The sequence below is a fragment of the Megalops cyprinoides genome, chromosome 18 (assembly GCF_013368585.1).
Source record: "Megalops cyprinoides isolate fMegCyp1 chromosome 18, fMegCyp1.pri, whole genome shotgun sequence".
Taxonomy (NCBI): Eukaryota; Metazoa; Chordata; class Actinopteri; order Elopiformes; family Megalopidae; genus Megalops; species Megalops cyprinoides.
The window spans coordinates 25,057,009-25,084,788 of NC_050600.1; the positions used below are offsets into that span (position 1 = coordinate 25,057,009).

General features: G+C 46.9%; 1 protein-coding gene across 3 annotated transcripts in view; it reads left to right on the forward strand.

Annotated features, from left to right (window-relative positions):
* The window catches only part of LOC118793003 (transcription factor COE3-like), a 115,797-nt gene extending 88,965 nt beyond the window's left edge, over nucleotides 1-26,832 (forward strand). For 2 of the 3 annotated variants that reach the window (XM_036550923.1, XM_036550924.1), the window contains exons 11-16: nucleotides 8,770-8,858; nucleotides 17,978-18,043; nucleotides 19,149-19,320; nucleotides 21,774-21,956; nucleotides 24,120-24,209; nucleotides 26,430-26,832. In XM_036550923.1, the coding sequence (XP_036406816.1) occupies nucleotides 8,770-8,858; nucleotides 17,978-18,043; nucleotides 19,149-19,320; nucleotides 21,774-21,956; nucleotides 24,120-24,209; nucleotides 26,430-26,461 (632 nt within the window). In that variant the 3' untranslated portion in view covers nucleotides 26,462-26,832. The remainder of the gene's footprint in view (nucleotides 1-8,769; nucleotides 8,859-17,977; nucleotides 18,044-19,148; nucleotides 19,321-21,773; nucleotides 21,957-24,119; nucleotides 24,210-26,429) is intronic. The other variant, XM_036550925.1, reaches the window with a different exon arrangement.
* Nucleotides 26,833-27,780: the final 948 nt, after the last annotated feature.

A 27,780-nucleotide genomic window follows, 5' to 3' on the forward strand; every position in this document is an offset into this window, starting at 1 on the left:
CAGCAGAAAAAAGGGGAGACAAATATATCTTTGCTTTCCATTTATTGCTTTTATATACATTTTACACTTGATCATTGGACTTAACTGCTAGCTAGCTAGCTAATGTTAGTTTCAACTAATTTGAACAGATGAAGCTGGGTGATAGTTCTTTCATTAAATTAGCTAGTGATAGCTAGATAGGTAGCAGTATTATCTAGCTAGCAGGTTAATGCCAGTTGCAACTAGCAAGTCACTTAGCTAGCTAGCTGGCACAGTTAGACACAAAGATGTTCATACAAATGTTTGAATAAACTTGCAAACATAAAACTATATCCAGAAAATTATTAACTTATTGTATGACTGTGAATAGTCAGTGAGTGAACGAGTGAGCTATTTCGCACGCATCCTTCATCCACTAGACACAGCAATGCTCAGAGTATTTCTTCTCCTGTTTTTGAAAATGTTTCATCTTGAACATTTTCTAGCATACACCCAAGGTCAAATAGCCTAAACATTAACGCTATCAAGAGCTCTCTAGCTAGCTAGCTCCAAGTAAACAAATAGACCGGAAATGACAGAGCAGTATTGTTTCGAATTGGAAGTACGTCACAAAGCCTTGTGCACGGAGCGAATTAGAACCAGCCCCCCACCCCCCCACACCCACACAAACCTAGTAATGGAGCTGGTTCACACATCATCTGTGCCAATTTCTTTCTGGGATTGTCATATCACTGTGTGACATTGTCGTGCCTCAAATCTAAACTTAGCAAAAAACGCAAGAGGGTTGAGCTTATGGAGGCTTGGACATCTGAATTTGGGCTGAGGTTCAAGATGGATGCCCTACGGCATTTTCGTCTGCCATGGGACATCAGCAAAGTCATGATCTGCCATTTGACTGGTGGCAACGTAAGACTTTCTGGGAGGATCCTGGGAGCCTGCAGGAACTTAGAGGTCCATCTCTGTGACACCAAAATGTTGCTTAGGTAATTGATCAGCGGTTGTCGTTTAGGCTCAGCTTAGCTAACGGAGGACGTTATTGGGCGGAGAGGGCACCCATCTGCAAACACATGAGCCAAAGCTGGTGAAACAGTGCAGCCATTGGTCCTCTGCCACTGCACAGAATTCCCCTTCAACATCCTAGCTCTTTAAAGCTCTCTACATTGGCTGCTGACTTTGCTGCGGCCGGCGGTTTCCTTAAAGGCCGTTCCCATAACCCTGCTTTGGCGGAAGTGCGGGCTGCCTTCCCATTGCGGGCATGGGAAAACAATGCTCTGTTCTGTGCCCCCCCCCCCCCCCCCCCCCCCCCCCACCCTCACCCCCCCGCCACTCTCTCACCACATGGAACACATTAGCCATATATTCCACTCGCTGACTATCAGCAGAACCGAAATGCAAAACCAGGAAAAAAGAGAAGAGGTCACACAACGGTTTAATTTTGTTTTTGCTTTTCCTTTTATTTTTGTTTTTCTCTTGTTTATTGTGTCTGTGGGTACTCTGAGAGGTGATATATGGGTCTGCCCTCTCCATGACCTCCCATCTGATCTCGTACATCAGTTTATGAGTAACTATGACTATTATACCATGTGCACCCATGTAGTTTACACTGAAGTGAATTGCTTGTCAGTGCTGATCACTGTCACCATCTCTGACCACTCTATAGAATATATTACATTCCTTGTTATTGCACTGAAACAGAAGACACCATGACAGGCAGAATCCAGATTGCCTGTTATTACACTGAAACAGGCTGTTGACACCATTACAGGCAGACACTAGATTACCTGTTGTTACACTGAATCAGGCTGTAGACACCATCACAGGCAGATACTGGACTACCTGTTGTTACACTGAAATAGGCTCAGGCAGTGAGTTTCAGAGCAAGTCGGTCAGCAAATATTTGACAGAAGTGGTATCTTTGAGTGCAGCTTTCTCCAGCTGAGCAAAGCCAACTGAAGAGGATAAATGGATGGATAAATGGATAAATGTATGCATGTTTTATCAAAGTAATAAGGAAGCACATCCCAAACAGCACACATGCAATTCCCACCAACATCTTGTGACCGGTATCTTACAAAGGATATGACTACAGTTCTTGTTAGACTACAGTCAGTTTTCCAGCCCTGACAATCTGGCTGCCTCGGAGTCTCAAGTGTGTCCCCAGATGCCTGCTCTTTAGCCATTACTTGCATACTGTATTGCTTACCCTACAGATAAGAGAGGGCTGTATGGTTGAATGTAGGGTTGACATACAAGTAAATGGAGATACTTAGTTCCAGTTTGGTACCAATAAGTAGATATATCATAGTCTGTTTGAACCTAAATCGGATTATTCCGCGTTAAAGAAGGGAGTGCGCCATCCGCAGATGACGCCACAGCAGCATTCCTTGTGGTGTCACGGGTAAAAGCTTCCCCCTGGAAACATTATACCTTTCGACCTCGGCTTCCCTATGTTTTCATTGTAAACTAGGTCGCTTTCCTTTGCTTTGTTTTACATGTGAGGGTGCCCACAGCACCTCCCACCTGCTTGAGTGACTGTGTCGCTTCATCTCCTCTGTGCTGTGCATGGTGTGGCCGTGCGAGAGACCGGAGTGGGGTCGTGTGCGGGTCTAATCGTTGCCATAACGGGGCGATGCGTTCTTTCTTAATTAAAAGTGCGTGTTTGGTGAGAGCCATTGCCCGGAGGGGTGCCTCTTCATCTTCCCCGGCGGTTCCCACTTTAAAGGGCCAGCGCGCTGCCTTTCGGGCCAGCCCGCCTTGTCAATCACAGTTTAAAGTTCATGAAATTTCTATGAGCATTGATTCGGGAGGGGAGCTGCCGGGGGGTGAGGGGGTGCTGAGGGCTGGAGTGGCAGGCCAGGGTGATTGATCGAGCTTTTTGCTTTGAATTTTGCTTTTTATTCGCACAGTGTGGAGAGAGAGTGAAAGTTAGAAACAGAGATAGAGAAACTATGTGTTTGTATGTGTAGATGTGTGCGTGTGTATGAGCATGCGTGCATGTGTGTCTGTGTAGTGTAAAAGTGTTAATGTGTTTTTATGTCACTATATGTGTTACATGTGCATGTGTTTTTGTGTGTCTGAGATTGTGAGTACATTTTGTTTTCTTCTGTATGCATTTTAACCAGTTTCTGTGTGTTTTAATCTGTTTAGTATATGCCTGAATTTATGCACATTTGGGAACTGGTGCGGGGGGTGCGAATATTTGTGTTTAGGCTTTGGGGTATGATATCCCTCTCTCTCTCTTTTCATGCGATTGAGGAAAAAAAGGACGAAAGAGAGAGAGCAATCGATGATTGGACACAAGCAACACTGCTGGCTGCCTGTTTAAACTGTCACTTTGTCAACAGGCTGACATCGTGATGTCACCGGCAGTCAGATCTCAGCTGATAAAACCAATCGCATCTCCCATTCGGTGCTGCCTCGCTGCTGTCCGAGCATAGCTGCCAGCGCAGGGGTAGGGGGGCGCTTAACCTAAACAGCGCATTTGTATGCGGTGGGGGGGAAAGCCCATTGTGCCCTGTATCGGTCATAAAGCGTGGGGAAATGAGAAAGTTGCGGTGCACTCGGCTCCCGAGTTCTCCAGGAAAGGCATTCCATTATACAGCATGATGGAGCTGCTCTTGATCATCTGCTTCATATGTGCCGCCAGGTCTGTCGGCACAATATCGGCACTGTGTACGGCCGTGGCAGCAGAGCGGTTTAAGGGAAAAGGCTAAACAGGAAAAATGTATACATGGGATTGGTGTGGATGGGTGCATGACTCCACTTTAAATCTGGCCATCACGGTTGCCCAAAACGGTCGGGGGGAATCGAAGCCCTGAGCCTCTACCGTTTCATTTTGCCACTTCCATCTAGTAAAACAGGCTGCCAAAGGGACACAGTAGCGGTATTGGCCATTGGCTGAAATAAATCGAAAACTGTGAATGGTTTCTGTACGCGACTGCCTGAAGAGAGGACGTGTGTTTAGTGCGCGTTCGCACAAGCGCCCGAGAACGCGTGCAAATGCGGCGGCTCTGATAACCATCTGACCTTCAGCACGCAACGCAGAAATGCATTTTGGGGCACTGTGAGCTCACTGTACGGGCAGGCGCCTCAGTGTTGAGCTCGGGAGCGTCGCCATGACGGAAAAATCACTCGCACTGAGAACCATCTCCCAAGAAAACACTTCTCATTTCTCAAGAATTTATAAGAGGACGATGTTTTCTGTTAAGACTTATTTTCCACATTTTTGCCAAGCGCAGCATTTTTTTTATGTGGACATCTTTTGTAGGCATCGCTGAAGAACAGAAATTCATGTTTAGCTGAAAATGGACACCGTCCAACTTTAGTGCTTCTCGAAATCTTACACTTACACTGTCTGTTATTTGTTAAAGATGAAATTTCCTTGAAATAAGAGGAGAAAGTATTATTTGAAGGTTTTTTTTTTAATTGTTTTGAAAGCTCAGTGGGATGCCTGCCAGCACAAGATGTGGCTCTGATCTGTGAATGTTCTCCCAGCATTTCAACCTCAGCAGCGCTTTGCTGCCCAGGACGTTGTTGGAAGGTTGTCAGAGCGTTGCTGTCTCTCCTCTCTGGGCTCACATGCCCCCCCAGTTGTGAAACGAGAGGGGCTCACAGCAGAAGACGGCACGCAAATCGATTTTTTTTGGGGGGGGGGGGGGGGGGGGGGGGCTGGGGCTTATGCGGACGCTGATTAAACCCCAGGATTTCTGAAGACACGTGGAGGTTAGCCGCCGAGGTTAAGAGGAGCGTTCAGCCCAAATGGGTTCTTTGGAGATCGACCTGCCTCATAACGAGAAAGGAGAGGGTGACGCCGAATTGGTATCAGGGCCCAGAGAGTGTGAGACGGCTAATCTCTGTCAGCACGCAGCATCCGGAATGGGTGCGCCATCTCTCTGCGGAATCACATATTGTACCTTCAGTTAGCGTCAAATGGCTTTGCTTGAAAAACTGGGCTCATAACCATAAGGTTGCATGCTCAAACCCTGGGCAGAATGCTACTGTTGCACCATTCAACAAGGCACTGAACCTGAAGTGCTTTATTAAGTCTCCAGGGCATAAATGGATGCAATGTCAAACATGCTGTGTGTGTCTCTAAGAACCAGTGAGGGTAGAGGGTGTGAGAGTTAAGTTCTGTGGCATGTGTCTGTCTTTAAATACTCTATGAAAAAGGATGCTTAAGTAAAAGATGAATAAAGGTGAAGGATGTTTAATGGATCTGTTAGGGAAAAAAGAGTTAGATCATTGAGACAGTTCTGGTGTCTAAAATACAGTTTTTTTTCTCTTGGGTTGCCTCTTCCTTGAAAGACACCTTGAGAGACACGGCTATTTTCTGGAGACCCACCCCCCACTCCCCCCAACCCACGGCCTTAAAATTTTATTTGGCACTGTTCTTCTCAGCTTGCCTCTAGTGTGTCAGTAGAAATCACATTTACCAGTGTCACCCCCCCACCAATCACCCTGTCTGACTGCCTTCAGATCACTCTCCCCTGTTTGTAACCAGACCTCACCTGACCGTGGGAGAGAGAGGGTGAGACAGAGAGAGAGAGAGAGAGAGAAAGAGAGAGAGGGAGAGAAAGTGGGACAAAACTGGAAAAAAATGGAGCAAGAGAGAGGCAGCAACAGGATGAGACAGAGCTGGAGAGAGATAAATAATCAAAACCCACCTTCGCTTTCTCTCTCTCTTTCTCTTTCGCCCTCCCTATCTCTCTCTCTCTCTCGCTCTCTCTTCCTTCGCACACTCTTCCCAGTGAACTACATTATCTTCCCCCCTCTAATCACACGTCAGGGCCTGAAGTCGCGGAGATGGCCGAAAAATCAATACAAATTACTATGGAGAAAGTGGCACTGATGGCTGGAATTGCAGCATATGTTTACACTAAATCAGGCAATCTATCTTCATATCGGCTGTGTAATGCGTGAAGGGGTGGTGGTGGTAGTGGTGCTCGGGGGGGGGGTGTGTGGGGGGTGTGAGGGCTCCAGCCTTGCGCCTCCGTTCTCCAATTACCTCGGCTCTCTGGAGGAGGGTGGATGGGAGGGGTGGTCTGCCCTATCGATTGGCTGAAGGGCTGGGCTGCGAGCGGCCAATGGGGCGTGGGGGTCAGAGGGCGCGGGGATTTTAATAAGGAGAAGTAATGGGTTTAATTTCAGAGGGGTGGGCCTGTCTGCCACGGCAGGCCTCGCTGTGTGTTGAGAGGATCATTAAAACAAGAGCTCCTGCAGAAGTGCTTCACTCTCTCTCTCATTCTGTTTCTCCCTCTCTCTTGCTCTGTCTGTTGCGCTCCCTGCTCTCTGTATATCTCTGTCACTGGCTCATTTGTTTTTTCTCTCTCTCTCTCTTCTGTCAGACTGTTTCTCTCTTTCTGTCAGTTATCTCAAATTCAAATACGCTTCATTCACATGGCTGTTAACTGATGACAATGTTGCTAAAGCGCTTAACACGTAATATATTTACAGTAAAAAAATCGATAAATAATAACAAGGATTAATAATAATAAAAAGTAACAATAATAATAATGATAATAACAACAAAAATAATAAAACTAAAAAAGTGGTGATTGCAAACTTTATTATTGTTCTTCCTCGCTCTGTCTCAGGCCCTTTTCTCTATCTCTGTCAGTATAAAATGAACAGACATGAAGTTAAAGAAAAAGGGGGATGTAAAAGCAAAAATATAATGTTCTTATCTTTCTTATCTATCATGTCTGCTCTCTCTCCTTCAGCTCCTCAGAGTAGCTAGGACTCCTTTGAGGGACACTGTGGGGAGCTGTGTCACCTCCTCTCATGCTATGCCTTCCCAACATGCTCAGCGCATGTTGGATCGACATCACTTCCTCTTTGCTGCACACAAAGACCCAGGAATAATCCTGTGACCTTTCATGCAAAAATGAAGAAATTTCTAAAGGGGGACAAAGGGGTAAACAGGTAGTCCTTAAACGTGTAATTTCCTTTGAAAGGTACATGGTGCAGTGTACGTTTACCGTGTGCATACAGGCCACTTGTTAGCGGGAGAAACGTGATAAGCTGTGCTGGGACAGAGGGCCGAACTGAGAGCGCAGGGAAGCACAGCAAAGCCAGGGAGCCACTGAGGAGACATATCACTCCAGCAACAGTCACAGAGAGGCCACATCCCCCATACACACCCCGCCTACGCATTCACCACACACACACACACACACACACATACACCCTACCCAGCCCCAAAGCCCTTTTCTTTCCCTCTACATGCGAGACCGTCTCAAGCAAATTTGATTTAGCAGCTTGAGGTGTCCCATTCCCCAGGAAAAGAAAACAAATATTGTTATAACGGTAATAACATCTATTTGCCATCACAACAACGGCAGCCAGGGCTTTGAAAAGGCCCGGCTCTGGCGGTGCGCCCTTATTCTTATTCATGAAAGCGCCGGTTATGCATATTAGCGCAAACTAGCTATTCTACTCGCCGGCATTTGGAGTGTCAATCATCCTTACGGAATACAAGAGGCGCTGGTGACAAAGGCGGAGCGGGCATGGAGGCTGACAAATTGTCCCCAAAGTCAAATTTGACAGCCTTTTATGATTAATGGGCTTGATTATGGAGGAATTTCTTTAAGTCGTTTCCGGGTGTTTCTATCCCCTCTGCATTCAGCAAAAAAAGAGAAATGGAAACCGAGTCTAAACGCAGCGTAGAGGCCGTCTGCGCAGGAGAATGAAATAAAAGCACATGAGTCGATGGAGAGAGAGAGAGAGAGAATTGGAATTGAATCAGTCTGAAACCATACGTGAATAGGATACGGGAGGGACACATAATGTGTACGGTCTCTAACAACGCAATTAATAAATGGGGGGTTAGCCAACTGTGTCGGGGCGAGAGAGAAGTTCCGAGGAGAGAGAACACTCCACCAGAGGATGACAGTTACTCTACACGCCACGCCGTCACACAAATTTGCTCAAAGCGGACGTGATTAGATGCCCTGACAGCAGACACTACAGGGAAGACGGCACGCAGGAAGCATCTCTAAGTTTGGGTCAGTTACTCACCTGTCACTGTTCAAACAGGCTGGAACACTTTTTTTTGAAGCACCTGCCACTACAGGCTGTAGTACATGAAGTCATTTCAGTAACAAGACATGAAACGCTGACAGCGGGTACCCCACATTCACCTCTTTGACATTATCTCCAACCTCATATCCCTAATCTGGCGTTTAACAGTAAAGTGAGGCCACCTTGTAGAGGACGCCAACAGCAATGTAACCAGGGTTGCTTGCGCAACTGGACTCCAAATTCACCCTTTAGAAACAAATTATAGGCTATTTTAAAATGTACAATCCAACTGATTAATCCAATTCAATCCAACTATTAACCGATCTGTTAATATATGTAATCTATAAAATGAGTTGGCATTCCATCAGAAAAAAAAATATATATTTCAATCACAGCCACATTATTTCTTGGAATTTAAAGCAAATGTTATTGTCTCATTTTATCATATCACATGTATCATATTCTACATGATTGTCTATGAAATTGCATTTACTGTATGTAGCAGTAGTTGAGGTATGTTGTAATGAACCCCATGCGTTTTCATATGCAGTGTTTCTTGTATTCTGACTTTCTACAATGGGTTGAAATGTGTGGCTTCTCCATGGGGGTCCTTTTGTGCTCTCCTGTTCTTTGTCCTGCTTTTCTCCCGGTGGCCCCACAACCATCTGCGATCACAGCATGGAGATTTGGACGATCTGTCCTCGCTTGGCCTCAGACAGTGGTGTTCAAGGTGCCTGCAGGTTTTGACCTCGACCTCTTTTTCCTCCCCAGCCCTGAATGAGCCCACCATTGACTACGGTTTCCAGAGGTTACAGAAGGTCATCCCCAGACACCCGGGAGACCCAGAGAGACTACCCAAGGTAAGGATTGGGGTTCAAAGGTCAAAGGGAGGGGGCGTGCTTTAGGTAGGGTAACAGCTAACAGTAGGGCCCAGTACCAGGTCACATGAGGTGCTCACTTCAGTCGAAACAAGACATTCACTGCAGCTCCTTGATATTTATCATTTACTTTATAGTTAGTGTTACAAAGTGCTTTCATAGTGATGAGCCTTATCTCTTTGGCACTGATTATCCAACAGTTTCAGTTTATTCATTTTGCACGCTGTCATATTGGACAGTAATAACCTTCCCAGTGCCATATTATCTCTGTAATTGCACTGAGAAACGCACTTCAATTCAATGAACGTGCCGTGTGTAAGATGTACTAGTGCTATGAAATTTATAAGTAAAACATCTTCACATGACCCGTGAACTGTTGGTACATGGCGATGAACAGCATTAATAACTGGTGAGTTTTTTAAAGCAGGATTTTTAAAAATATTACTAATAAATCAATGTAAAGGACAAAATGAAACTGCAAATGTGATAGTGTTTTTAAATAGATATTATCTATCATGAAACATCAGTTAATTTCACTTGTATAATTTTTGCATTTGAATTTTGTCTGTTTTTTTCCAATGGACATATTAACGTAATGGAATACATCTGTGTAAGATTACACGTGAAAGTGGCAATAGTGTATCTTATAGTGGTTGTATCTGAGTGTTTGGACACCTTTGAGAGGAGTGATATGGCTTGATTTTGGGTTTAATATTTTGACAGTGCGCTGGTTGTGTGCCTCTGCTAGCAGGCAGTGTGGCACAGTCCTCTCGGCTGGCACTTCGCCTTACCCCAGTCACGCCCAGCAAGGGGGAAAAAACCCCAAACGTTTGAACCTCAATTCGGGAACAGGCCCAGATCACCCCCACACCCCCGGCCCCTCGCAGAGCAGATTGCTCTCCGCTCAGCCACCCAGGGCATCGATCGGAAAGCGTTGTCCAAAACGGCGCGTTAGGGAAGTGGCGGGTTGCAGCCTACAGCCAGCGACGCGGGAGCCTTGCCTTTGAAGCCCTGCAGGAGCGGGCCCTGCCAATGAGCTTGAACAGAGACATCCACGCAGACAGCTTAGCTGCACAGGAATGCAGGGAAAGGCTAAAGGCTAACTCTCTCTCCCTCACAAACAGACACACACATGCACACACAAACACAGTCACACACATTAATCTCACACACCTATATAAACACACATCACCTGCACACACTTACACTCACACAAACACACACACATAGAAACATGGCCATACAAACACAAACACACACATTACACAGTACCTTTCACACACACACACACACGCGCGCGCACACACACACGCACACGTGCACACACACACACACCCGTGCTCAGTCTGGGTGTGTCTGAGCTTCCCTCTCTTTGCCCTCGGCACTTAGCCTCATAGTTAGTATGAAAAGATTATTTTCCCCCCTAAAAAGCGCAGCGGCTAAGTGAGTGAGATTCCTCTGGGCAGGGTACTGCTGTAGGAGGGATACAATCAGATGGGGACTGACAGTTTAAAACAGCTGCCAAATTGAAGCCATTTATCAAAATCTGACATCCCAGATCCAGTCACCAAAAAAGCAGTTTATTTGTAAATTGATACTAATAGCGGACATACATTGTCTGGCCCCTTTGAAGCCTCGATCTGTGGCAGAGGAGAATATTCTTATCAGCTTTATAATGTGCTTTTTTTATTCACAAGAAAACTCAATAAGAGATTGGAATTTTCTCTTTCTCGCCCAGCCAACCCCCTCCTCCCAGTTCCTGCGGCTCCTGCAGCTTTGAGCTGCAAAGCATTGGACCGGCCACATGCTCTCTAATAAATAACCCACACAGGCACTGGAAATGAACCGTTGCTTCCAAGGGTCATTTGTGCATGGGGGCATGGGCTGTCGCTTTCACTGGGGCGGGGGTAAGGGGGAATCGGGGGATACCTTCAGTGCTTTCCTGCCTGCCGCAGCGGTGGTTTCTTCTTTTTCTCTAACCCCGATCGGCCGCGGGGGCCGACAGAGACACCCCTGACACTGTTCCAACCCGCCCAGGTTGAAAGAAGCACGGCTTGTGGGGGACCCACGTGTGCCTCCCTCTCTCCAGGGCCGGGATGGGCAGACGAGGGAAGCGATAGACGGGGCCTTTCGAGAGCCAGCTGCGCCTGCTGGCGACCTTTTGGCCAGGGCCGCCGCGTTTCTTGTTTGCCTTTAATTTCATCTTCAGGCCGACTCCAGCGGCCGGTGCAGGGGTACTGCCCCAGACTCTGCTCCAGTCTCCCGTTCTTCCACACACCGCTGTGCACGCTTCTCTTTAACTTTCTTACTTTCCTCCCTTCACTTTCTCTCTCCTTCACACACATTTTCTCTGTCATCTCCTCACACTGTCTTTCACACACAAATTCACACTTTCTCACACACTTACCAATTGTGTCTCTCATTCTGTCAAACACACACACACACACACACACACACAAATCCATTGTCTCTTTTTCTTTTTCTCAAACGCATGCGCAGACGCACACAGACATACAGATTTGTTCTGTCACACACACTTCCTCTCGAAGATAGATTCACACTTTCACTCTTTCTCTCACAAACACACAGACACACACACAGAGCTGCGCTTTCAGGTCTGTGTGCCTGCGGGCAGCCTCAGGGGCCTTTGGTCTTGTGAGGGGGAGCAGGTTTGAGTGTCTGTACCCCTTCTGTCCAGAGCTTCCAGCCCACCCTGAGCCCCACCGGACGGATGCCAGGTCACCATGGGCCCCCCTGGGCAGCAGGCTGTCTGCTAGCCAGCCAATGGAGACGCAGGACTCCTCCCACTGGACCTGCCCCTTCAGTGCAAAGGGCTCCAAGACACAAACCAAAATCGTCTGCCGCCACAGTGAAGTGGGCACCAATTTGAGGATAGGCCCTGCCCCGCTGCTCTGCAAGTGTCATTCCAGCAACTCGCAGGGGCCTTGTGAGTTGCAGGATACGTGAAAGTGGTGAGACAAGGAGACCCTGCTGACAAGCTCCTGGTCAGCATTAGATGAAGACAGGGCCCAGGATGGAAACCAGGCCATAGGGCTCAGACTGTGCTCAGGACTAGCGCTTTGCCAGCCAAGCCATTTGGGAGCTGTTTATAACACTTGCGTCAACAGTGCTTTTTGGTTCTGGCCCACTTTGCGCGAACACGGAGTGCTTTGGTCAAAGAGATGACACGGTGTGGCAGCTTCTGCCGCTTAACAGAATGATCCAGCTCCTTTGACTACTACTTCACTAGAACCGCTCTCTGAACCTCTTCGCCAAAAGGAGACACTTGGCGGTTCCCTAACTCCACACCGAGGACAGACCAGACGACAGCAAGGCTATGTCTTATATTGAATTATTCATTGTTTCGTTAGATCCCATGGTTTGTAATAAGCCATTTTATGACAGCTATTGACAAACAAATGACATCGCAACAAAAACAGACTCGACATAAGACAAAATAAAAAACACCCTTTGAATTAGTACCTCATCGCCTATGCTGATTTGATCGCCGAAAGCACTATTTTTTCAAACTTCATATAAACATACGTCGAGCTCAGTTTGATCCGCCAGCGGAGGAAATGCAAAAAAACCCAAATTAAGTAAATAAATATATCATTTAAAACACATAAGAATTTTGCTGTGATTTTAAATGCAGAGGCCCTTTTAGTCAACTTCAGACCACTGATGAGGTTCCCAGCCGGACAGCGGTGTTTGCGCTGATGTCCGAGGTTTCCCCTGGCAGCTGGGGTTTTGTGGCTCACTGGGCCACTTTCCCTCTCCGCCCAAAAAGGCCATTGTGATGCTTTGCGTTGATGCCGCTGCCCACTCAGACCATAGACAAGGAATTAGGCTGTTGCGACAAAGAGCGTTTTTTCTTTTAGCTACACTTCAGATATGCGCTGGAGTCTCTAGCCTCCTTTCAGTCTGACTACAGTTTGTTGTTTTTCCCTTAACTCTGAGCGACAGACTTAAACTTAAACGGTGTCGCTTAATCTCAGCTTGCATACAGCGTTACAAGCTCTCTTGTCACTGAAACGAGCTAAATATTATGTGAGACATGGGAAAAAATGTAATGCTTGTTTAAATTTGCGAGTTCCAGGCAAAGGGCACTGCAGTTATTTGGAACAGAAGGTTAGTCAGCAGCTTGTGTGATTACTCTCTCATTCAGCAAAGCAGAAAACAGGATCAAACGTTTAAAATACTGATTTTACTCGGGTTCTGTGTTCTACTGGCACTCCTAACACAGCTCCAAAACTGAAGTTCCCCTGCAGCGACTCATTCAGGACAGCTGCCAGGCAGAGACCAGACCAGAAGCACGTAGCTCTAGTGACTTTGGGGCAGATCTGGGTACAGATGGATTTTCCTAGCATAGCAGAGTTCAACAAGCAACATGGCAGAAATCAAAACCAAGCTGACCAATCACAGGCGTACAGCAGGGGGCCTTGGGAAAACACCATTTACTATAATGACATGCAACTTTATCGACATAAACTTGTAAATACAGTAGTATTAATATAATATTGCATCAATGGTGCCATATGAAATGAGGGGCAGTTGGGGAGGGGGCACTCAGATCACTCAAAACGCCCTTCCCACACACACAGATGCACACACACACACACACACACACACACCCTGCCCCCACACACACACACACACACATATACACACACACACACACTCATAGCCCATCGTAGGCGGAGGAAGCTGGAGCCGTAGTAGGGTCTCTGTGTGGAGGCGCAGGGCTGTGATAAGAGATTATGACGATAACGGGGAGTCGGTGCATTAGGCTATCGACCGGGCCGGCATTGGGTGGGGGCAGGAGAGCTCCAGCGCTTTGATCGCTGCCGCTTCCCCTGACAGGAATCCGATGGCGCTGTCTCCCAGCCTGCGGGGGCGCCCCACGGAGCGGCCCGCTGGCGCCCCCCCTCAATGGAGAGGCCCTGACCCCCTCCAAAATCCCCGCAATGCTCCCCACCCTTCTCAGTGCTCTTAGTAAGGTTATGTGTGGTAATAGAGTACATAATTATGATCTGTCAGTATGAGAGTAAGGCCAAACACACACACTCGCACACACGCACACACACACACACACACACACACACACACACACACACACACACACACACACACACACACACACACACACATGCACACACACACATGCATACATACACACACACAAACACAAAAACACACACACACATGCGTGTGAACACATATGCACACATACTCACACTCACACAAACATGGTTTAGAGGTGTAATGGATAATAAAGCTTAGGTTCCTCCACTGCTCCTGCCACCATCCAACGAGAACAGTCTGATAGGCAGGTCGCTGTCCAATGGAAATGCAGTAAGAGGGAGACAGCTCTCACAAACCCAGACATGCCGTCAGTGCAGGAGGGGCGGGACATAGGGGCAGGACAAGGGGGAGGGGCTGGGGGGCAGGGTATGCCCGCGGTGCCCGAGGGGGGGCCTTGCGGTGGCCAGGCGTCACGGATATTAACTAACTTCTGTTTTATAATGGAGATTAATGGAGTCCGCCAGCAGCAGTGGGAAGAGACAGGGCGGGGCCTGCCATGGGCTGGGGGGCGGCATGCTTGGCAGTGCCAGGCCGTGACAGATTGCCTGCCCGCCGCGCATGGCAGCGTGCTCAATAACGGAGCGTGCGGGTGGCAGGGGTTGACACGCGCTGGAACGTGCCCTCCGTACCTGGGCGCTGCCAGCCCCAGCGGCATGGAGGGGGGGGTGCAGCGGCGGTGCAGTGAGGCGTGTCGAACCCGAGGCAGGCGCCACGTGAGACTGGCAACATCCCCACACACACACACACACACACACACACACACTCACACACACACACACACACACACGCACACTCACACACACATACACACACGCACACTCACACACATATACACACATGCACACTCACACACACACATACACACACACACACACACGCACACTCACACACACATATACACACACACACACACACACACACACACACACACACACACACACTCACACACACACACACACACACACACACACACACACACACACACACACACACACACAAACACACACACACAGTCACTCATGCACTGCCACGTTGCAAATTACTGCGAACAACAGAGGGATGGAACTTGTCTCCCGAGCATGTGTGTACCCCAGCACATGTAAATAAGCCATGCCTCTGTGACGATGTCAGCCTTCTTATTGTTTTTTAATTTCTCAGTGTTTTCGCTTTTCGGTCCTCCACTACTTTGCGTTGACTCATTTTTATGATCCAGTTTTTATTTTAACCTGACACTGGAATCAAATCATTCTTTCAAGTAGGAGCATCATGTGCAATTGATTTTTGCAAAGCGCATATCTGTCTTTTTTTGCTCAGTTTTTTGCTCATAACAGGATGGCTTATTTGTCTAGATGTGCAAATAGTAAATTGCTCTATGTAAACATAACCCTTAAGATTAATCATTTTCTCTCACCAATCGGTTAAAATCAGAGAATTGTCTCTGAGATTTCTTTGTTGAACCTTGGTTAGCTATATATATGGAACTGGGTTTGGTCATGCACGATTACACAGTGTCTTTGGTGAGAATCAGTGAGCATCGCCCATGCAGAGGTTTCACACTGAAAGGGGGATTGGCCTGTTGTCTCTGGCCCCTCCGTGGGGGGAATTGGCCTGTTCCATGGGGTTCAGAGTTGGGAGGTGCTGGGGTGGGCTGGAGGGGCGAGGGATGGTACGGTGGGGTCAGGGGTAGCGCAGCACGAGGCCGGAATCAGAACAGCGACGCCCCCGTCCACCTATAAGTGGGGCGTTGGTCCGCAGAACATCCCAAGAATGAAGTAGCGGAAGAGGGGAAGGGAACGTCCTTGCTTGGCTTCTGTAAATCCAGAGCGACACCGCGAGAGCGTCCCAGGCCGGGGAAGCACTGGTGCGGGGGGCGGGGCGCTGTAACTCACTAGGTCCAGGTCAATTTCGCAAATGTGAAAATTAGAGGTAATGAGAAGGTTTGCGTGCCGCGCGGGGAGGCCTGTGATTTTTACAATGTGATAATGATGGGGTAGGAGTCTCCCAGCTGCTCTCTGCCTGCACCGAGGAGCACAGCCCCTCCCCTTCTCCCTTCTCTCTCCCTTCCTTGCTCCTCTGTCACTCATCCCCCCAGTTTCTTTCCCTCTTGTTTTCTCCCTCATTCTTCACCACTCTCACCCTTTTCTCTGTCATCCCTCCCTTTCTCTCTTCTCTCCCATCCTTCGTCCCTCTTTCTCTCTCTCTCTGTCTCCCTCCCTTCCTGTCACCTTTCCCTCCCACTCTTCCTCCCTCTTTTGTTCTCTCTGTCCCTCCCTCCCTTTCTCTCTCTTTCTGTTCCCACTCATTCTCTCCCACTCTCCCTTCTTGTCTCCCACTCTCTCCTTCACTTTCTCAGTGCAGTGCTCCCCCTGCTGGAGCCTCAGTCACTCTGAAATACCCCAGAGACCTCCAGCAGGGGCTCCCATAGTCCCAGCTGATACACCCAGACACACTCATCCCCAATTGAACAGATACGGTGTGTCTCTTTTAATCTTCTTCCCTCTCACTCCTTCCTTAATCTGTCCCCCTTTCCATCTCCCCCTCTTCCTCCCTCTCTCCTCCTCTGTTTCCCTCCCTTTCCCTCCTCCCTTTCTTTGACCAGGCCACCAATGGCAGACAGTTCAGAGGTGAAAGGTTATTCATCTGTTTGTCATAGTTATTAAGCAGGAGAACTGCCACCGAGGCAAGACTGGACGCTTCCTCCTCTGGTGTGGTGAGAAAACAGCCTGGGGCACCGGCGTATGTAGCTGAGGGGCGACGGTTTCGGCGGGGGAAAACTCAATAAACACATGCGGAGCGTGTATAATAAGCTGGCAGCTGGGGCGCTGAGTCGGAAACACCCAAGGCTCTCGGAAAGCGTTAATGGGGCCCCGCGTATTCAAGCTGTTCTCCCCCGCGCGCTGCAGTAGCCGCTCTTGGACAGGACTGTGAAAGCAGGGCCCCTTCCGGCGGTGTGTCCGCGTCCGTCGTGCCTGCCTCCAGGGCACACCTTTCACTGGAGCTGCGCTCAGGCAGAAACACAGCCAGCAAGCGATCTTACACATGGGGGTGTCCCACACTGCGTGCCCCATTTAGCCGCTCCCAGTCTCTCACTGTCTGTCTCTCCCAGCCTCTCTCACTTCCTGTCTCTCCCAGCCTCTCTCACTTCCTGTCTCTCCCAGCCTCTCTCACTTCCTGTCTGTCCCAGCCTCTCTCACTGTCTGTCTCTCCCAGCCTCTCTCACTTCCTGTCTGTCCCAGCCTCTCTCACTATCTGTCTCTCCCAGCCTCTCTCACTGTCTGTCTCTCCCAGCCTCTCTCACTTCCTGTCTCTCCCAGCCTCTCTCACTTCCTGTCTGTCCCAGCCTCTCTCACTTCCTGTCTCTCCCAGCCTCTCCTCAGTTCCTGTCTCTCCCAGCCTCCCAGAGTTTATTATTATTATTATTATTATTATTATTATTATTTTATTTATTTTATTTTACTTTTGACTCCAAAAATGTGCCTTAGCAACATTCAGGTGTGAGGTGGCCTGGGGTGGTGGGGTGAACACAAAAGGCAAACAGCTGTTTCCTGTGGTGTGTGTGCAGTATCTTAATGGTTGTTCCTCTCCCTCACACCCGCCCATCATATGGAAGCCACATCACAGTGTTTCCAGCCAATTTAACACTATTGCTGCTTAATTCTACATTCTCCAATTACAAGCACGTGACGATACTTCACCATGAGAGCGTCTACAAAAAAAAAAAGGCAGTCACACAAGTTTAAGCTTGCAGTCCTACAAGAGCTGTTAAACAGATGTGTTTCGTTAACGCGAAACGTGTGTGCAAGGGTGTTGACATTATTGTGCGCTGGAAAGTGCAGAACGAACACGAGTGTGTAATTCGACAGCTTTTCTTTTCCAGTTATTTTTACTAGCTTCGGATGTGAACAGTATCCAGCGAAACCCCCTCTTTTGTCATGAGTTGGTGGCACCAATGCCCATGCACTACATGGCAAGAGCAGCCCAATGACGATGTTCTTTGGGGGGGGTGTGATTTTCAGGAGGTGCTGCTGAAGAGGGCGGCGGATTTGGTGGAGGCCTTGTATGGGATGCCCCACAACAACCAGGTATGTGAGCTAAAAACACCCAGTTGAATTCTGTCACCGCTAAAACCCAAGGGTGGAAACTTACAGTGACCTAGTGACACAAGGAGCAGAAATGACACGTTTAAAACTTCATTACCAGGCATCTGAATCAAGCTTGTGTCCAGTTTGACTTGGATTACAGCCCGAACCCTGGTGCTGGAGGGCCCCAGCACCTGTAGGCCATTGTTCCAGCCCAACACACCACCGTGGTTCTGCTTGAATCTATTTGCTGATATTACTGATATTAGGAGGGCTATGAAACCTGCTGGACTACAACCACCCAGAGCCAGAGTGGAGCTTAGCTGATGCTGCTCTGATCACACAGTGCTAAGCTATGTTATGACACCATGCTAAGTAGCAGTGTTAAGGTCATTAGTACAGTCACTTGGACCTTTTATCACATGGATCCAGATATGACTCTTGTTAAGAGACCATGGCCTGCCACTGCGATTTTTTTAAAACTGTGAGTTCCCTCCTTCCCAAATGGCAGGTTTCAGAAGAACAGCCAGGTCACAGAGACATTGTGGGCCCCCAAGGGAAGGGGTTGAAGGGGGGGGGGGGGGTTTAAGGAGTTGAGTAGGAGGAAACAGGAAGGGTGAGAAGGTACTGCACAGCAGAGGTGCAGACAGATTTAGAATATTTGGATCTTTGTGTTTGGAGACTAAGGGGATGTGTCTCTCTCTGTCTCTTTCCTGCTTTCACTCTCTCCCTCTTTGTTTCTCTCTCTTTCTCTATCTCACTCTGTAGTAAATGATATTAACAGCAGATAAAAGTGGAAACAACAGTAGACCAGTTTGTAGGATCACAGGTCAAAGCCACAACTCTTGATATTTGATCATGGTAAATGAGAACGATACAAACAATAACAGTAAATATATTTTCCCCCTCTCCCTCCGTCTCCTCCTGCTTCACTCTCCAACTTCTCTGACTTTTGCTGCCTCCTTTCTTCTTTTCATCTCCTTTCTCCAAACCTTACTTGTCCCTCCCTCCTTCACTTTCTCTTGCCTTTCTCACTCCCTGTCCCCCCATCCTTCTCTCACTCATTGTCCCCCTCCCTCTCTCTCCCCATCCTTCCCCCTCCCTCCAGGAGATTATTCTGAAACGGGCGGCAGATCTCACAGAGGCCCTGTACAGTGTCCCCCGCAGTCACAACCAGCTGCCTTCCCTCACTGGCTCTGCCCACTCCGGCATGATGGGGGTCAACTCCTTCAGCAGCCAGCTGGCTGTCAACATCTCCGAGGCCTCGCAGGGCGACCAGGGTGAGCGCACTGACCACATACCCCTCGCCGAAATCTGCACTGGCCGAACATCCGAAAACAGAAAGCTTCGATCTACATCCTAGCTCCCACATATGAATTCATATTTCTTACAATGTGAAAGCAGCTTTATTTTATAAAATCAATCTGCCGTAGACCTGTGTCTGAATACTGTGCTGCATTCCAAACTTTTCTGAACAAAATGGTTGTTGCACTCCAGTGTTACAGCATGTAATTGCTTTGCATTTTATTAGTTCATTATGTTGCTTATGAAGACCCTCGCCAACCAAATCCAGGGTTCTAACTGCCATGGGGGACAAGGTTTGCCAAGCCTCTGCTTTAGAAATGTGGGTTGGTTGGCCAAAGTGAATGCCATGGCCCACCTGTGAAATCCCAGCAGTACCAGACTGTAACGTCCTTCACGCCACACTGCAACACTGTTTTAACAAAGTTTTATGATTGGGCGGAGAGAGGTGATCTACTGCAGGGCTGACGTCTCTTTACTGAACCCTGTCATTCCCCCCTGGATCCTGTTAGAGGTGGGTGTGACACAGTGGTTAAAGAAGTGAGTATGTGACCAGAAGGTGTCAGGGCCAAATTCCATAAATGGCGCTGCTGTTGTACCCCTGAGCAAGACGCATAGCCTGAGTTACTTCAGTAAATATCAGTGTGTATAAATGGATATAAAGTAAAAATGTACCATGTGTAAGCTGTGCTTGATGTACATCTCCTAAAAAATAAATAAATAATGTGTTACTAAAGGCCTAGTTTGCTGGAGGGCCCTGAACACTGACAGACATTCCCGGTCTTGACTGAGGAAATGTGCTTTGGTTGAGGGGAATTTCTCTGTGCTCTGTTGTCTGAAGGCCACTGCCTAAATGTGTCTGAGGCCGACAGAGGGGTCAGCTGACTGGCAGAAGTGTATAGAAGTGAATTGCTCAGTTGCACAGTAGAAAAGAGAAAGTTTCGCAAGAGAGAAGAGAAAGTTGCTCAGTTGCACAGTATAAAAGAGAAAGTTTCACAAAAAAGAAGAAAAAGTAGCTCAGTTGTACAGTAGAAAAAAAAGTTGCATAGGAGAGAAGAGAATGTTTCTCAGTTGCACTGGACAGAGAAAGAGAGAGAGAGGGAGGGAACTGCGCAGTTCGGAAGCCTCGCCCTGAAGATGGGCGTGTTCCGCCTTCGTGAGGAACAGTCTGTCCATACTTTCGGCTGAGGACACGGTTGGCTGCGCTCTGAAGCGGCCTTTCCTCCGACACCTCATCGCTCTCGGTCCCCCTCTCTCGTCTCCGTCCGCTTTCCACATCAAACAGCAGGGGAAGGAACACCTTGAGGAATGCATGAGGTCATGGGAAAAGGACCACGGCGATCATGAAAATATATTTCACATTTTATTCATGGAAACAAGACACCGTGGTCGACTACCCAACTGCCCTATCCTACCCCCTATACGTGATGCTATGACATTTGCAAACTGTTCTTTACGCCCCTCACAATCGTACTTCCCGATTATGGCGTCTGTAACAGACTCTCTCTCTGTCTGACAGTTTGGTTTATGCAGGAACATTTAGATGTTAGATGTGTCTTCAGATCACCACCTCACATTATCATGTTATTGCTGCTAAAGCAAACATCTGTACGCATGACATGTTGGCAAACACATCCACCATGCTGTGTCCACTGCCACATGCTCAATCCCCAGAGCCTGATTGCATCATGGAGTCAGTCAGGTAGTGAATGTTCAGTCTGCAGGGTGGCGCCAGGGTCAGTCTGTCCTTCATCTTTGTTATCTCAGATGTTCAGCAAGACAGCAAGAGGATCAGCAGGTGGAGGGGGAGAACCTTTACTTTGGTTATACCCCCTGACCTCCAAGCTAATATACAACCCCTGAAAGCTTACCTCGAGTGGTCCTGCCCAAGGCAAATATATGTATTAGCAGTATATATAATAATATATAATAACAATATATAATTTCCATTAAAATATTGGATATCTTCTTGTTTTCCATTTTTTTCCTCTCTCCAAAAGAAAAGGTATTTTATATTTTAACATTTTTTTTCCTGCAAACATCCTTTTCTGGATTGAGCCGCAGAGAAAAGTATTTATTTTATAAGAAAACTAGTTGTATGACTTTTTATTTTAATGGTAAATAATCTGGTAGTGAGATCTTGAGACTGTGCCCAAAAATGTGTGGAACTAGAGAAAAAAATCTTTCAAGCAGCTGTCAGCATACGGGAGAAACCGATAACAAACTTCAGAAGTTTTCAAACAAACATCTTTCAAACAAACGGCCAATTGCCGTGTGTCTGCTGGTAGCTTTCGAGATCCATTACAGCTCAGAATGACACACGAAAAAGATAGGCTACTGGAGGGGGGATCTGGTATTAATCAGTGGACTGTCCACTCAGTAGCTCTTACACGGCGTGTGCGTGCTTGTGTGTGTCCTCTGATTCCCCCAGGCTACTCCCGTAACTCCAACAGTGTGTCGCCTCGCGGGTATGTGCCCAGCTCCACGCCCCAGCAGTCCAACTACAACACCATCACCTCCACCATGAACGGCTACGGGGCCGGCATGACCAACCTCGGGGTGCCTGGGTCCCCCAGCTTCCTCAACGGCTCCACTGCCAGCTCCCCCTACGCAAGTAAGTCCTGGTGCGGTGGGGGGATGGTTCAGGAAGGTTGATGTGGGGGGGAGAAGGCGGTAAACCCCGATTCCTCGCTAAATGAGCTGGGTGTGCGAAAAGCAGCCAGCTTTGGGGGAAGTGGTTGGTTTATCTGGGTCCTAGCTTAGGAGCTTCCTGGGAGCTGTACTCTGGGGGCTGTGTGTTTTTGTGTGCCTATTCAGCTACATGCTGAAACATTCACACCGGTCTTGGGTTCAGAGGCTGTGCAGCTGAGGGAGTATTGGTTTTCTGTGCCACCATCCACCAGCACCGTAGTTAGGGAGGCTTTGTTTTTGACCAAAATTCATCCTGTTGACAAAAACATGCTGGATATTTACTGAAGCAAATGTCGATGAAGGACTTTTCTCAAGGGTACAACAGAAGTGCTCCAGCAGGGAATTTAACCAGCAACCTTTTGGAGCCGGTTAATAGGAGCCCTGCTCCTTACCACTATGCCCCAACTGAAAAAAAAAAGTGTCTTTACCGTTTATACAACATTATTACAATTCTGATGGGCTCAGAAATTTGGTAGTCACACGAAAGTGGATTATTGGTCCAGAGGTGGCGAGTGCCATCCAGTGAGAAAAAGGGGTTGGGTCTTCCTGTCATATCATCACTGAACCTGGGCAAAAGCACAAGCTGATGTTTTCGCTCCATTGTTGCTCCAGCAGAGTCCATGTGAGGCCGTAGGTAAAGATGGCAGGCGTAAGGTGGAAGGGTGGGGTGTGCTTTGCATGAGCATGCTTTAGTAAGGCTGTCCCACGCATTGTCAAAGTCCTCATAAGCTCTGAATGCAGCTTGTTCTTCACCATCATCCTGCCCTTCCCCAGCCGCATCTACTAATGAACATGCTTACCATTTCCTTTCAGATCAGAGTGTCGCCAACACTGACAGCTTTTATTAAAATAATCATACTGAAGAAACGTAATATAAAGTATCAGTGACAATTATAATGGTATTAGTCATCATCCACATCATCATCTCCATCATCATGTTCATAACTGGAACAAAATATTATGGAACTTTTAGATTGTGTATATAGAATCTCCCATGCAACTTATATGTAGTTACAGCAATCAATAAACTTTTTTTTCCTCTTTTGCTACAGTAGTTTCTACTTTTTTGATACCATTTTCTGCCATTTTGCAGGCTAACTGTATTGAGGGCCTAAAAAGATTCCTCTGCTCCGTCAAAACTGAACTGAAGTTTAAAAGTGAAATGCCAGGCGCTCATTTCACTCATGCTGGAAGCGAGTCCGTTGGCGGTGGGCTCTGAGGGAGAGGACGGTGGTGTGTCCTTTGAGAGCTCTGTACGGACAGCACAAGGCTGTCAAAAGCGTTTCCGGCAGGGTTAAGGCAGCTCCAGCGGTGTGGAGAAACGCGATGTATATGGAGCTGGTGGGAGGGTGTCATTGCACGCAGGCGTATTTAACTCTTACCACCCGCTCAAACGGAACATTTCCTGGAGTCTGATTCAGTTGTTCCTGTCCTGCATTGCTTCTCTAAGAACTTTATTTTACGACAAAAAAAGTTTTACCTTTTTTGGCAAATGTTTATTTATTCATTTATTTAGTGCTTTGTTTATTCATTAATCCTGATGTGAAGCCATACTGGGTTTTCTTTGCTAATCAAACAGTAAGTTGATTTGCGAATCTTACCCAAGCAGGGGTAATGTCTGTGAAATTGCAATTCTGTTCCAGAAAGGGAGGATTTAATTTTTTTTCAAAGTTCAGGAGGGAGCCCATGTCAGTTAGCTTGAATCGGAGCTCTGGAGTAAAGGTTGCCTTCATTGAAAAGGAAGCTGGCTGCTTTGATAAATGTGCTCACTTGAAGGAAGCGTTGAAGTGGTGTTGCTTTTTTATTTAACTGGGTGAAGTTATGGATCAACTTAATGGTGACGACAGCACGCGCATTTTTCATCTGCGACAGCAGGCTAGCCCCGGCCTTTGCAAGGCGGTCTTACATACATCCCGCATAGCTGCCTGACTGCTCCAATCCCACATGCCTCTGTCTGTCAGTCTGTCTGTCTGTCAGTTTCAGTCATTCCCTCCTCCTCCTTCATCCCTTGATTCCGCTTCCCCCTCCTCCCTCGTCACGCCCGCTGGCGTTTTCTCATCCTCTGCTGTCCATATGATCTCTACAGTCAAACAGAAGAGCGCCTTCGCCCCTGTCGTGCGGCCACAGACCTCCCCGCCCCCCACCTGCACCAGCACCAATGGGAGCAGCCTACAGGGTGAGCACCCCGCCCCTTGCTCTTAACTCCGCCCACCATCGCTAGGCATCGGTCCACAAAAGCAGTTAAACGGACACCCTGCTCCTCTATTACGGGGAGCAGGTCCTGTAACGGATACAGTTAAGACCCCTCCATTCTCACTCGTTCCATCCGAGTCACAGAACATGAGGCAACTTTGTGGGTGGTCCCTTTCAAATTCACACCCCTCCCCGGAAACCTGTATGAGTGAACTCTGCGGCAGAACAGGTTCTACGTGTCTAAGTTGATCCATAACTTCCAAAATCTCCAAATTCAGATGAGAAATTGAGCTGATCAAGTGATCGTCACCAGCGACATGGTTTCCATGGTACTTGCCGGGACGAATTCACTTTTAGCCACGCCAGAAAAAAAGCTGCCTTGTGTTTTAATGGCTGTGATGTGAATGTGAAAATGTTTTCTATTATAAGCAACAGTGTTTTTATTGGGCCAAGGCTCTGTTCAATTTTGTCCCATTTCACCACAGCACACAAGGGGCATGTTTTTACCCTTGAAGGTTTTGGTCATTTTAGTAACCACAAAACCCATTATGTAAGAAAGGAAAAAGCAACACTTGTTGTTACTTAAATTTGTCTTAAATGCTTAAAGTTGTTTCACTTAAATGTGAGGACATTGGAGGTATAGAGGTTTAAATCGCAGTGCCTCCTGAAAAAATTAAAGATGGATATAAAAATAAAATTTATTTTAAACAGTAGAAAAAATGCTGTATAATTAAAAAAAAGTAATTTCTTGGTAAAACAAATGGCTGTGGCTGCTTAAAAACATGTTCAGTTTCTCCTGTTCATTTTTCTTCTACAAGAAGGTTCTGATGGAGGCAGTAAATCATAACACATTATATACTCAGCATTGACTCAATAAGACTGGAGCAATAAAAGCCACAGGGATTAGCTCTGCTGTAGAAACTCTCCCAGTCTGATCCAGCTGACTTTTACAATATCAAAGACTTCAGTTTATAACACCATAAGTAAAAACACTCAGCTCTATCAAAAAAGAGAATACTCTTGTGTAACTTTTAACGAAATGAAGTTTTTAGTGACAGTTAGACATGAGAGATCGCTTGAATAATTATTGCCCTGAAAAGTAATAGCTCTCCTGATTTGTTATTGCTCTTGTTAATTATGCGTGCTATAACTGACGGCTCATGAGTATTTCACATCATTAGTTATGATGCGCATGCATTTATGATGCTGCCAATAATCCTATCAATAATCCATATCTGCCAAGTGGCCATTTTTTACATATTCTTTCATATATAACTGATACTATCAGTCACTCTGTGTCACTTCTGTGTTGAGCTGTTGATACTATGTCTGTATGATGCCCTGGGCCACGGATCATTCTCTGTACATATCAGCTGTTAACGTGTCTCAACCCCCCTCCTAAATCCATCTTTTCCCCAAGTGTTACAGGCCAGACCTCTGCTTAGGCTATTCAGAGAGCATTATTTGTAAGACACAGGTGTCTAGTGCACACTCATTAAACGAGTCATCAAATGGCATGCCATTAAAGCTAGAATACGAAATTAATTTCCTCGTGAGTAAATTTTCAAATACCAAGATTATTTGTTGTCAGATTTGTATATGTAGGGTTAATAGTCTTTTTCTCATTAGAAGATTTTTTATTTGGCTTCCATTTTTCAAGCTTTTTGTTAAAATCTGCAGTAATTCTGTCTGCCAAGTCCATGTGTATGAAGCATATGGGTGTGTCAGTAATAGTGCAGTGACTTATAATTTTGTACACACAAAGAAGACAGCTGTAGATGTACTGTACAAAAATACTGATGTGTATAAAATCGGTCAAGGCATTACTTGTATTTTGTGTTAGCTAGCATAGGACCATAAGATACCCAACTTGGTTTTGAATTACATCATTATCTCATCATTCAACGATAGTTCCATTATTGTTGGGGTCTACATGGATTATGGGAAATGTAGCACGCCCATGTTCCAACTAACATGTTCCCACCTCCAATCTTCTGAGCAACTTGAGGAACACAGGATAAAGGCCCACAAGCTTAAAACCAGACTTCAAAAGCAGAGAGATAGCAGCTCATCCTGCAAATGTCCTTACCTACTGCTCATAAGCACGCTCAAGAATAAGACATCTGCTGTTATTGTTATTTCTTTTAACTTACATCTCCTCCTGTGAACTGATGTTGGATTTTGCTACATCCTTGTCTTTCAGCTATGGCTGGTCTCATAGTCCCGCCTATGTGAGGACAGACTCCACCCCCCTTTCCACCTCCCACAATCCAGACAATGGACTTCGCATTCACCGGCCAACAGAATCGATCTCAGACTGTCTCTTTTTAAAGCATCCCCAGTCCCTCGAAGGAACACTACACCAGAAGCTAAAGGGACAGAGACTCACTCCAGCCCCTCGATGTCACTGCAGTTGCGTCTTTGCCATCAAACATCAAACACTTCCTGTTCATTGGGTCCAGGGCAGAAGAACCTTGATGCCCTGCATCGGCGCCTCTACAGAACAGAAACACAGAGATTCCCAGCCATTATGTCCACAGGGCACTGTGTGACATGCATCCAAAAGATCAGCAAAGTCAATAGAATAGCCTATTCATGAATGAAGAGAGAAGTAAAGGAACTGGCTCTATCTGAAAACAATGGCAAATGAAGAGCTTTGCACAAACTTATGATTAAAGCTTATGATCAAGCACACTATAGCAAAAACATTTCAGATTTTAGCTGTGGGGTTATACTATAGAGAGTGTTCCCTCGAAAGTGTGTGTACTACATCACTAGGCAAAGTGTCACTTTTGAAAAAAGTCGCACTGTTGAAATTCTGCATTTGGAGTACATCCTCTTTCCATTAACGGCACATCTAATCATTCAGTAACTGTGAGGGAAGGAAGGGTTTATCCAAAATCCACCAACCGCTGGTTCAGTAGGTAAGGGTAGGTTCCAGGGAAACGGCCGGTTGACTTCCCTTTCTCTTAAAATTCCCACTCAACTTATCTAAACCTCTCACTTAGGAGGTTTTTCCTGGAAGGGGAACCTCTCTCTCTCTGTCACTCAGGGGACTCTTTAATCCCCCAGCTTTGTGGTTTGTGCCAGTAATGAACCATTAATGAACTAAGGCAAAGTTTTGGAAAAGGTTCCTTCCTTTATTGCCAAAATGGAGCGAGAACTGTCACCAATATTGATGAATGACGTGTGAATGACAGAAAAAAGGGAAGCTTGCTAAAACTTGTGGACAAACCACAAAGCAAGGAGACTGAACAGCTTCCTTCTCCCCATACTCTCCACCCATCAACACATGTCCTGGTCTGACTGGACATTCATTTCTGCATTGTAGCCACTGGGTTTTGGCTCCATTTCTCAGTCTGAGGTGCATTTGTTTAAAACCAGTACTGACATCATCATCTGGGAATTTTTTAAAAATTTTTTAAGATAAATAGTGTGTTTATCATTTTCAAAGCAGACTGCAGTGCTTATGGAGACAGAAGGTAGTGCTCTTATTGGTAATTACTTCAATACCATTCATAGGAAAAAGTAATATATGTTACAAAATAAAATCC